Here is a 12,416-nt window from a genome sequence, read left to right as displayed (position 1 = left end):
CCCGTGAGCTGTTAGCAGTCAAGGAGCTAGTACTTCTAAGTTTGAATGTCTTCTTAGTCCACTGATTACTGCAAGAAGCTACATGAGAACCAAATAATGTGAGTTCTGTAAAAATTAGTGTGGCTGCAGAATCTTTTTAGGGCAAAGGATTTCTGGAGGGATGGAGAGCTGGAATTCCTTCCCTGAAGGAAATATTTAGAGAAGAGGAGCATTAGTTGGATATTGGAACAAGCTTGTTCTTACAGTTGGTTGATAGCAACTTCATCCACGTCATTTATCTTTGCTTTCAGGGTCCAGTAAATCCTTTGGGGCCACCTGTGCCACATGGACCTCATGGTGTTGTCCCTGGGCCACATGGGCCCCCTGGGCCGCCTCCTGGGGCTCCAATGGGACCTTACAATCCAGCTCCCTATACACCTGGCCCTCCTGGTCCTGCACCTCAGTAAGTAACTTACTCTTATAAATAAATTGGCAAAGGTATCATGTAGAAATCACAAACCCTTTTGCTACTGGGATGGGTTTTGTTTTGATAACTACTTAACCACAAAACTGAGCAGACCCCTTCTCCACCTTCACTCTCCCCACCCCTGAACACCGGGCTGCATCAGTAGAACTCAGGCCAGAACTTGTTTTTGCTGCCTAATAACACATTTTCTAAGTGCTAGTAAATTAACATTTTTATTCACCAAGTAACCAAAAACATTATTGCATAATCCTTTGGTTTCAACCCATTTCCAGGATTGCTTTTAATGCATTTGCTACAGTAGTTGCAGCTGCAAATAGCTAATTAGATTCCCCAGAAATAGGGTGTTCCAGCACTGGGTGGGGAAAGTGCTGTAAATTGGGGGTTCTGCCCCTCCAAGCACCAGTGGCAAGCACATGACTTGTTTAGAAGTCTGAAATAGCTGCAGCTGCTGTGTTTTGTTGCTTTCCATTTCTATTTAATAATGATTGCACATACGCTTCCTCCTTAGTGGCCCTCCAGCACCATATGCTCCGCAAGGATGGGGTAATGCTTATCCACACTGGCAGCCACCGAATCCTCCAGATCCTGGTAAGGAGAAACAGTTTAAGAAACTACATGTATTCTCGTGTCCAGCCAAGATGGTGTTCGATTGCATTGAGTTCCATGTTTAAAACGAAAGATAACATGGTACATTATTTTTAAAATTCCTAAATATGTTGACTCTGAAACAAATCCTACTGATTTATTGACATTCACTCCCAAGGATGTTTGCATAGGATTGCAATTTGAGTCACGTGACTAAATATTGTTGAAAGTTTAGGAAATTGACCTGGGCTACTTTGACTTAAAGCAAAATCCTGTACATGCCATAATGTTAAAAGATATGTGTATTTAGGATTGCAGCCTTGAACCAAAATATGGTTTGTATACGGCCAATTAGACAGGAACTATGTGACTAAACTATAGCCTGTGGAAAATAAAGGAAGCCTACCAAAGATATGTTGAACTTAAAGTAATGTTTAATTTCCTAGGTAAGCCAACAGACCCTAATTCAGCAGCATGGGCAGCTTATTATGCTCACTACTATCAGCAGCAAGCACAGCCACCACCTGCAGCTCCGCCTAGTGCACCACCAGCCACTCAGACCAATGGACAAGGTACCCAATCAGTTTTGTAAGATCATTGTATTTGGAGGCTTGGATCCTAAGAACTTTAAGGAAGTTCACTGAAGGAAGGTTTGACTCTTCGAAAAAGCTCTTCAGGGACCTCTCCTGAATAATGTGGGGGAAAGGTCTGCTCAATTTGGAGTGATTATCCCATCCCACATTGTCCATTAAAGAATCTCCAGTCCGCAGAAGAGGCTTTTCAGGGAGGCACAAGTCGGTGGGAGGGCAAAATTTCATTTCATGAACTTCCTTGAGTTCATTCAAACTTCGAATCCAGGGCATTGTTTTGACCAGATAGTCTCATATAATCTGAGACACACAGTCTTGCCTCACAAATTCCACCTGAAATTCTGATGGTATAACAAAAATGATCTGTTGCAAAAATGAATGCTGGTTTTCTAAGACTAGAATTGAAAATTGTGTTGAGCACTATGTGGCATGCTGGTGCATTGAGACTAGAGATTACCAGCTTCTGCAAGGGGAATCAGCATAACCTAGGAAGTGCCTGCTGGATCATGTCCAATCCTCTTTGTTTTCCAAGTCAGTGGCCATATCTACCTCGAGTTTTTCCTTTTTCTGGCCCTATCATCTTAATCTTACTTCAGCAAAAGTGCCCAGGGCATTGTCAAGGTCTTGGCTACCACTGGATTGCTGCTCTATCCGTCACCTTTCTTTCTACCCTTCTCCATCCAGTTTCCTTTGCGCTTGATCTCTTATCCTTTTTTTCTCATTCTTTTCACTATGATAGTGTGGCGAACATTATGTCAGAGGCTGACATGCTGTCACCTATTCACCATTGCAGTTCAGGATTCTAGTCCTGATTTGGCAGTAAACTATAGTTTGTCATATTATTCAGACAGCTGCATTAAGCTTGGCAAATGCAAATCATGTGTTGGCAAGTCCTGGATTGAAATTCCTAGATCTCTGGATAAGCAGCAAGAAGAAGAACGTGAGCCTGAAACTGTTCATGGCTTATTCCTATAGTGCCAGAGCATTGATGTGGCATTGTGTGAATCACACACCTGTTTCTTCCACCGTTCCTTCTATACAGAGATAGGATAAGGCTAGTGTCACACACAGCCATACATACTCAGCTCCTGCTTGGAAGTGCCAAATAGAAAAGAAGCCAGTGCTCCAGATACCATATACTAATCTGCATTTGGGTAGAAATTTGGCCTGAACAACTTGGTGCATGACAACTGTAGGGTGCCCAAATTTTGTCTAGATTTCATCACTGGTGTGCTTGTTGGTACCGTTAATAGATCAAAATACTAGCCTTTTGATATACATAATATATTCCACTGTAGTGCTTTTATCTGGTACTACAGCCAACTATCAAACAACTCTTGCAAAAAAAAAACTGCAATGCATACACATTTTCAAACACATGTGGCCATCATGGTATATAGACCAGACTTTGTCAAATTGGAATCTGAGGGAGCCTCGGTAGAGCAAAGGAGTGGCTGGGGAAACCCAGCCAGATGGGCGGGGTACAAATAATAATCAGTGGAAGGGGTTTTTTGTTACTGACTTTTTGAAGAAAGGACATTGATGGATGTGGGGTGCCCACCAACAGTCATCATGTATGTCCTATGCCTTGAGTCTTTGACTGTAAAAAATACCAGTTTCAGAATCATTGCTTTAAACTACTTGGAAAATGTGTATGTTGTATTTTGCATCAGCTGTATGCTTCTACATTTCAGTGTTGGTATCCTCTGCAGTTCCTAAATAAGTGACTGACACTCACCCATAGTGTAATTTTGCTCATTGTGCTGTGAGATACCTTCCAGTTGACCTTGTGGGTTTTTTGGTCTCTTTGTCAGCTGTTGACTTCGCATAATGTGTGTAAATTTAAATGCACAACTATCTCTGCCAGTATTTCTATCCATGTTCACACAAAAAACTTTTTCTTTCAACTTTCTTTTCATGTAGGAGATCAGCCAAATCCAGCACCAGCAGGGCAGGTAGATTACACCAAGGCATGGGAAGAGTACTATAAAAAAATGGGTATGTTTTACATTTTTATTGATGTAAAAAGAAGGCTTTTATTATTTATTTCTCTAAAAAGCTTTGCTGTTTCGTATGCTTTTTTTAAGTAGCAAGACAATTTACTCGGTTGCTCCTGAAATTAAGAATTGGGAGTCTTATGAATACCTCTTCATTATGTATCAAGAAAAGTGGGTTCTCAGGGAATTGCAAGGATAGCTATTTCGCATGAAGTGCAGAGTAACTGAGATTTTGTAACCTAAAACATCTCGCCATCTTTCTCCCTACCTTGTGGAGTTATCAGTGCTTGATAACAACAGCCATTACACTTAATGACCATCATCATATCAGATGATGTATGCTGCCAGTAACGAGCATATCTCTAGCTAGCTAAATGGAAAAGTCTGCCACACTTAATAGACACCATCTCACAGTTCTGTCATTTCCATTCATGCCAGATGTGTGTCATGACAAGACCCATGTAGTTCTTTCTCCTCTAAGGTAGGGACACACCAGAATTCAGTGTCACTGCGCCTGCAAAGAGCAGAGAGGAAAGGTGAAGCTGTACCATGTGAGTTAGGTTGCGGCAGGAACAACAAAAATGTGATTGAGAGAGACTTGAGCCCTTTTGGAATTTCAAGGGACATTGACCATTCTTATAGAATTATCACATCCTGGTTGTTGTTTTTAATGAGCATAATTCAGAAATTTACAATTAATCCCATATATTTCAGACATAAGGTTAGCCAGGTATTCTTAATCAGGGAAATATATGTAGGTCTGACAGGATGCTAAATCTCTTAACGTAGACCAGCCTCATTCTGGTATTTTTGCTTGGGTGTGCCCGTAAATTAAAATTATGTTAATCATTACTCCTGGATTCATTTGATTGTGTGTGTGGCAGAGCGGGGGAAGAGAATAGTTATTGTCACGACTATTCTGCCCTTCTCTTGGTATTGCCATGTTTTTCATTAAAAGCATGACTGAATCTGAGTTGTGGAGCAGAGATTTTAAAATAGAGTATATGCAGGACTAGTTTTTTCAGTTGGATTTCAAGGAATGCCAAATTAGCTCTTGAGGGCATAATAGCCTTGTTAGCAGATAAAGGTAGGCATTTTCTTGAGTTTAGAGTTCTTCCAAATGTTTTTAATCAGCCTGGCATATGTGATGTACAGACTAGTTCAAATACAATACAAAATTGAGAGCCAGTGTGGTGTAGTGGTTAAGAGCAGTAGTCTCCTAATCTGGGGAACCGGGTTCGCGTCTCCGCTCCGCCACATGCAGCTGCTGGGTGACCTTGGGCTAGTCACACTTCTTTGAAGTCTCTCAGCCCCACTCACCTCACAGAGTGTTTGTTGTGGGGGAGGAAGGGAAAGGAGAATGTTAGCCGCTTTGAGACTCCTTAAAGGGAGTGAAAGGCGGGATATCAAATCCAAACTCTTCTTCTTCTTCTTCTACAGCAATTCCATATGATGATTCTCTTAAGAAACTGCTAAGACCCTAGTACTGCTTTCTCAATATTTACAACTTTACCAGTAGTTCTAGTATGAATTAATTCACAGTAACACCCTTGTTTGTGGTTTTCTACTGCTTACTCTGCTACAAATTGATTCAAACCTTGTTAGAGCAAAATAGAAGTTTGGATCCAGAGACCCAACTGTTTGAGTAGAAAGTGCTTCCCTCAGGTGGAGGGGCATATTGAAAGAAGTATTTCACCCCTATAACCTCTCTAGAATGGCTCTTGAGAACAGAGGGTGGTTGAGTCAATAATAGACTCCTGTGAACAAGCAGAAATGCTTTACATGATGCAGTGGGGTCTTTGGATCCATTCAAAGATTCTGGTAGTCATATCCAAGGCTATTATTTTATGACTGTGACATATTTGTAAAAGTAACTTACTAGCATCACTGCAGGAAATATCTATGCCCTCCACTCCTGAATGTTGCATAGCTTCAGATTCAAAGACTTTTAAGTCCCAGTGTATATATACTATGCGTCCAATAATGTCAGCATCTTGCTGAAGCTAAGCAGCTATGGTGTTTATATGGGCAACTATCTGGGAACCATGTATATCACCTTAAGTTAAATGTCAGAAAATAAAAAATAATACATTTGCTACTGTGCACTAAGAGCAGTATCCAAGCAAGTTGTTCTGTTGGTATAACAATTTCCATTTTGGCAAAAGTTTTACTACAACTTGGCACTAGTTTTTTGCGTGCATTTCTTGTTCACGTGTCCCCTCAACTCCCTTTGACTATACAGTGATGTATTTAAAAATTATGTAGAATTAATCCTTTCATGGATCAAGTTAATATCTTGTTTATAGTAAGATATTAAAGCATGCATCAATAAATTGAAACAAGATGCTATACTTTAAATATCACATTAATGTTAAACATTACTTCAATATTTCTATTCTGCCATTTTCCTAAGGTGTTAAGTACTTAAAAGATTCCTGTACATTATCCTGTCTGAGCCACCTTGATTATTTCAGAAATAGAATTAACAGTAGACACTTGGAGGCCACTTTTTGGTCTGATAAATTACAACTTGCGGAAAAGTCACATCAGTATAGCAGTACTTTGTCTTCAGCCATTTTTATCAGTATGGATGTCCTTATAGTTGGAATTGTCTGATTCCAAAGTAATATATGAGCCAGTTACAGAACTTGTAATTTAATATGTATGTTATTACCTGAAATTGGGGGCTCATGATACTATATATGAAGCTCAGTAGATGACCTCTATCTCATAGGTTAAGCAACTTCATAGGATTCCTTGTGATGCTAAAAGTTTAACTCCATATATCTGATAATTCTTTGGAGGAATGACAGGATGTGGTGCTTCTAAATCCCTTGAGTTCCTTCTCCCACCATTACATGCCAACTCACTTAGAAGGCATGGGGAAAACATCAAGGACAGGCTTGATTTCTTTTAGTTTTTATTGTGACCCTTTCCTGTTTCAAAATTGCTGACACTTGCAACTTTAAGACTAATGATCTTGCTTCATTCAGTATAAATATGTAATATGCTTTGAAAGTCTATTTTTTATTAATTAATTAAAACATACACAATCAGTGAGCTAATTTAAAGGAACCCATGTGGTCACTAGGAATTGACCAGCCTGACTCCTCTATGTTCTGCATAGGCAGCAATTGAAAAATCTAATGTCGTTAAATGTGTGTTAAACGTGATTTGACAGGAAATGCATTCTTAATTTTTGAAGCAGTGTTGGGAGAAGTAATGTTCAAACTTTCTCAGTTTGATACACTTCAGGGCTGGTTCACCTTGTAGGAACACGGCAGTGACTCCTGTGTGCCCACTTTGTAGAATATTGTGTATACGTGCTGTACATCCCCCTGCCCCCCAGCAATACAATTCTCACAGAGGGGGCAATAACATGGATCGGGTGGGATAGTTTATGTATGTAACAATATACTTAATATGGAGTGGGGCACCTCAGCTATAGATTTCCCCACACACACTTCTGCCGTAAACTTTTGAGGGGTGGAGCTATGAGCCATTCTACAAATGCTGAGCTCAAATGTAGGCATACAGTGCTTAAATCTTAATTTTAAACTGTGGAACAATGTGTAGAAGAAAATATACAAATTAGAGATTTAATATTATCTCTCTTTGTTTGCACTAAACTTCAAATAAAACAGCAAAGAACTCTTCCACTGTATTCTTGTCTGTAATTTTGGTGTACCTGGGAGCTGTGTTTACATTAAAATGTGGGGGGTTTTGCAGGTCAACAAGGGCAGCCACAAGATTATTCAAAGGCTTGGGAGGAATATTACAAGAAGCAAGGTAATGTTTGTTAGAAACGAGATTCTTTTGAGCTTCTTTTGTCCCTTTTATGGCACCAGAGTTGTGTAATGTATGTTTGTTCTAGGTCAGGCAGTTCCAGCTCCAGCCGGAGCCCCACCAGCGGGTCAGCCAGATTATAGTGCAGCGTGGGCTGAATACTATAGACAGCAGGCAGCCTATTATGCCCAGACAAGTCCACAAGGAATGCCACAACATCCTCCAGCACCACAGGTATAACAATCTTAACTTATTTGGCTGATATTTTAGTGATTTTTTTTTTTAACCTTTATCTCGTGGGGTGTTTTTTGTTTTTTTGCATGTCTCCCACTTTGATATCTTACCTGGAGTATGCATTATTTATCCTGGTAAAAGATAATCCGTAAATTGATTTATGCTCTGTTAACTGGAGTTCTGTGTCTTTCTTTGCATACATTCGATGTTTTTGATCAAAAAATTTCTCCTCCCAGGGTTTTTGAAGCCATGCAGGAAGCCACCACCATTACATTAACCAATTTTTCTTTCTTAAAGGCTTCACTCCTGAGTTAGCACAATTTAAAAAAGATTTTCTTTAACTTTTTGTGTATCTCTTATGTATTTCTTCGCACAGGGCCAATAATAAGAAGTGGACAATACAGTATTTGCTTCATTATGTGGGGGAAAAAAACCTTTGTTAAATGTATGGATGCAGACGCCTTCTTGAAGATCATAATTTTGTTTGGTTTAAAAATAGTGTTTTTGAAAATGTACAAAATATCTATCACTACTGATAGGAGGTAATATTTCTGTGTAGAAATGGAAATTGGTTTGTTTTTAGTACATTAGTGTAGATGTACACATTCCAGCAAATGTATTTGCAACTATTATGTGGTCAATGCTTTGTGATATAAATGTACTTTTTCAATGTATACTTGATCACTTTTAAATGCCTGTTTTGTGCTTTACAATAAATAATATGAAACCTCCTGTGTCGGTAAGTTGGATATGTGGGTACTCGGAGAATTCAAGGGTTTCTTAGTAATGCTGTACATGTACACAATTAAGGTTTTTTTCCTTGAAAGTTTGAGCTTTACATTGGTATTCTCCCTTTGCAGAATAGTTATAGAAGGATCTTTTTCATTACTGTATTTTGCTGTTTAGCATCTTGATATCCTCCTCTTTCTACTTGATTAAAAATTGCATGTACATGAAGATGTTCCTTGACATACTTCTACTGCATTAACAGTTGCATTTTCTTTTTTATCCATGACCACTGTCTCAGACCCATATAGCTGCTATAGTTAACATTTGTTTTTATACATGGTTTAATTCTTTAGTATATTTTTTCAGGCTTGTTATTGAATTGTTCTAAAAGGCAATATGTGCTAAGCAATCGGTTTGCAGCACTTTGCTTAAGAATTCAGTGTAGTAAGGATTATATGCTTTTTAGTTACTAAAACTGCGTTTGTGTTAGAAATATGCCATTTGGAGTCTGGGAGTGCTTAACAGAAAAACGTCTTGCAGATGAGCTCTGTTTTAAAATGCTGAAGACTAGTCATTAAGTTATATTTTGAAAAATCTCCATAAAACTTTTTTACTTTTACTAATTCATACTGAAAATTGGTATACTGTTAAAATCCACTGTTTGCTTTTTTTGCATCTATTAGATTACATGCAATACAGTCTGTCTTGCCATTGTCTGTTGAAGTGCAGGTTTGATCCAGCCAGTATAGAACTAGCTCTGTAGGGGTGAGGAGGACTGTGCTGTGTATCATCCTTGATTGTTCCTTCAAGGAGCATTGCACTGTAAGTACATCAGAATGACAAAATGATGAACTGCAACAGTATCTTTTTGTCACTGTTCCACATAATGCAAATGCCATACCTGTGTGAATATTATGTTGGAATAAAATACAGTGCTGATATTTTAGCAAATCATAATTGCTTCTTAATTCAGAAACCTAGGTGTTCATAAATGTATGTGTATGAGCTTAATGGTAAGTATTCTTGAGCTATTTAGCTTTAGCAAAAGAAATTGTCATTTACCTAAGTAATAATTGTTCATTAGGGTTCAAAAATGAGATATATTCAGATAAAAACTTGTGCATTGTTAAAAACAAAAGTTTGAAATGCTTGTCAGGAGGAGGTTGTATTGTCTTCAGTTGTCTGCATTTATTTGGTGATAGAAGTATATGTTAATTTCTAAACCTTTATTAGCCTTATTTTTGGAAAACTATTTTGTTGTTTTGGAGTATACTCTTAGGATGGCTGCAAGAAAAGAACAAAATGAGATCAGAAATGAAGTAGTTTTACTGCACAGATAATTAGAAATGCATTTTGTTGTACTGTAGAATCAGGAGGGAATTATTTTTATCCCAATTTAGGTTAGGATTTAAATTTTGAAAAGACTACTAGGAAGTTATTAAATATATTTAGTGTAGGCTGTAAAGTCTCTAGATCAAATATTTTGCATGATTAGTCTGTAGCTTATTCGAAAATGGTGTAGTTACTAACTAAACAGAGCAACAATTCACCAGATTCTTTATCATTCACCAAATGGAGGCTGTTGATTTTGATTCATTTAAAGTATAAAATCTTTATTAATTGCAAACAGTGCAATTATTTATACTTCACAGTGCCTTCCCAGACCTTCCACCTTAGGTTCTGCTGCAAAAAGCACAGGTAAGCACAACCTAAGGAAGTGTATAAATACATATTTCAGTTTATTAATGTTGTCCCTGTGAGAATTTTTTGTGCTTGTGTATTCAAAAGCAATCTGCCAATATCTTCCCCAAATGTATTCTGCTCTTCATGGTTTCATTCCAATGGAAAGTCTGAAACAATTATTTACATTTCTGGGTAAATGTGTATCTTTATTTTTAAAAGATAAGTGGATTGCTGCAATAATTTTTGAGTAAGTCACTTTTACTATTTTTCCCTCAATAACAGAGTTGTTACAAATGAATATAAAATATTTTTTCAAGATACAGGAAATATTGGTCAGAATTTCAACAGCCTTCACAAATGCTTTTATAATGTTCAAAGGATGTTATACCCAATACTACTTATTCAAGCATACTGTGTGTTTCATTCCCAAGGCAATAACGGATTTTAAGTTATACACCATAAAACATAACCTAGCTTGCTTATTTGATAAAGAAGGGAAATTTAGACTTGAATTTTGCAGAATAGTTGTAGAAAGCATGTATTACCAGTGAAATGTTAACAGTTCAGCAAATCTTTCCTTTTTATAGGAAACTCCTTCCTACTTCGCTATTTCAGCTGAATCGCTGTATATTTTTGCCAGTTTAAATGTTTTGTATATGGCTTATTTAGATAGCTTAACTGGTGCATTTTTTTCAGTTTAGATAGACGATGCTAAGGCAGTACCATCAGTTTTTTGTTTGTCACTTAATAAAATGCTTTGATTTTATCAAAAGTCCTGCTTTTCTCTGCATCAAAGAAAATATTCAAAAAACCCTGCCTTCATTTTCACACACAGTGCTGAAGATGCTGCAAGCACCAAATCATAGCTCATAAAATCAGGTCCTGAGATAGTTACTTCCAATAAAGAGGATTCCTTTGAGTGTATGGCCATGATGAGCCGATGAGCATGGACCATAGAAGGGCTCCATGTAGAAGGTAAAATTGGCAAAACAATACCGATTTTAAATGTATCCCATACTTAATGGTGTAGGGTATAATTTGCCTGTTTTAATCGCTTCTCATTCTTTAAAGTGCTATTTGCTTGACCATAAATGTTCCATAATTTGTTATGTGGTAATAATACAAACCATCTATCAAGTTACACTTTGCTGAATAGTCAAGCATAGATAATGTTTTGCATTTCACAACTAAATTAATAGTTGTACTTGAATTCCCTCGAGCCACTTCATATTTTGTTGTAGTTCAACATGTCAGATTTCATTATTATATGAGAACTAGATACGTGCTGAAGAGCTTCATCTCTGTTGGATTTTGTTTCCCCATTTTAAAACAGCTTGTTTTCGCTGCTCAGTTTTTAATATAAACATAGCTTGAAATTTCAAGGGAAGGGATGTAATAGAAACTAGAATGAAATTGTTGGCGTAGGGGATTATGCATCTGCTTTGATAATCTTTATACTAAGCATTTTTTTATTTTCATTATCAATTTGCTGGTGGACCTACAGGCATCTTCTTGCACCAAGTGTAGTTTTGGTATTCAGTTTTGTCTGATTTCTGTCAGAAACCTTGCATTGAATCAAAAGGTTCCATTCCATTCATTGAGTTTGAACCTTTATATACATAGTTGCCTCGTTTTCCTTGAGCGGTTCTTGTGCTATGGCAGGGGGAAAATAAGTGCAAATTTCCCGGTCACAGAATGTTAGGCAGTGAGAGTAATGAATGTTTGGAAAGATGATCTTAATTTCAACTAAGAACAATGTTTACAGATCACCCTTCAGTATGTGTGCTGTATAGGATATGCTTTGCTAGTTTAAAAAAGTGATCTTTAGATTCGTGTAAATTGCAGTTATTTTTAGAAACTAGGTAGGCTATATCATTCACCTTTCTGAAAATATTACATCAGCTGCTGAGAAATCTTTCTTTTCATAATCTAGGCAGTAGAAAGAACTTTTCGATTTTTGTTGTGTGTACTAGCAGTTCATAAGGCAAAACATTCGGCCCTACACAATGCAAACAGTAGCTACTCCTTTCCTACTGGTAGTACCCTATGAAAGTCCTGTGTTTATGCAACCTTTATCTTATATGCATGCAAGATGCATTTTCGTCCTAAGATAGTGTTCTCTACAGAAACTACCCGTGTAAAAAAAAGAAGATTGTCTTTTAAAGGCTACTGTGATGGGAAGTATCTTAGGGACATGCAGCTTGGACGTGAGGTAAATCAAATGCTTTACAGTATGTTGTGTTGAGCTTGCAATATTGACACTGTATGTACTCATGAATACACATTAATTGTAATGTTTTTGTATAAGTTCTCAATAAATGTAAACTAATGGGTAATTTGTCTCCT

The 12,416-nt window shown here is 37.5% G+C and overlaps 1 protein-coding gene across 1 annotated transcript in view; it reads left to right on the top strand.

Annotated features, from left to right (window-relative positions):
- The window catches only part of FUBP1 (far upstream element binding protein 1), a 31,168-nt gene extending 18,762 nt beyond the window's left edge, over positions 1-12,406 (top strand). The window contains 7 exon segments of the mRNA XM_081008632.1: positions 291-442; positions 975-1,054; positions 1,498-1,623; positions 3,565-3,639; positions 7,513-7,658; positions 10,040-10,080; positions 10,082-12,406. Of these exon segments, the coding sequence (XP_080864758.1) occupies positions 291-442; positions 975-1,054; positions 1,498-1,623; positions 3,565-3,639; positions 7,513-7,658; positions 10,040-10,080; positions 10,082-10,100 (639 nt within the window). The 3' untranslated portion in view covers positions 10,101-12,406.
- The last annotated feature ends 10 nt before the right edge of the window (positions 12,407-12,416 follow it).

Source organism: Podarcis pityusensis (assembly GCF_964106645.2).
Source record: "Podarcis pityusensis genome assembly, chromosome: 6".
Lineage (NCBI taxonomy): Eukaryota > Metazoa > Chordata > Lepidosauria > Squamata > Lacertidae > Podarcis > Podarcis pityusensis.
Note: the sequence above shows the minus strand (reverse complement) of the source record. Positions and strands in the feature narration are given on the sequence as shown.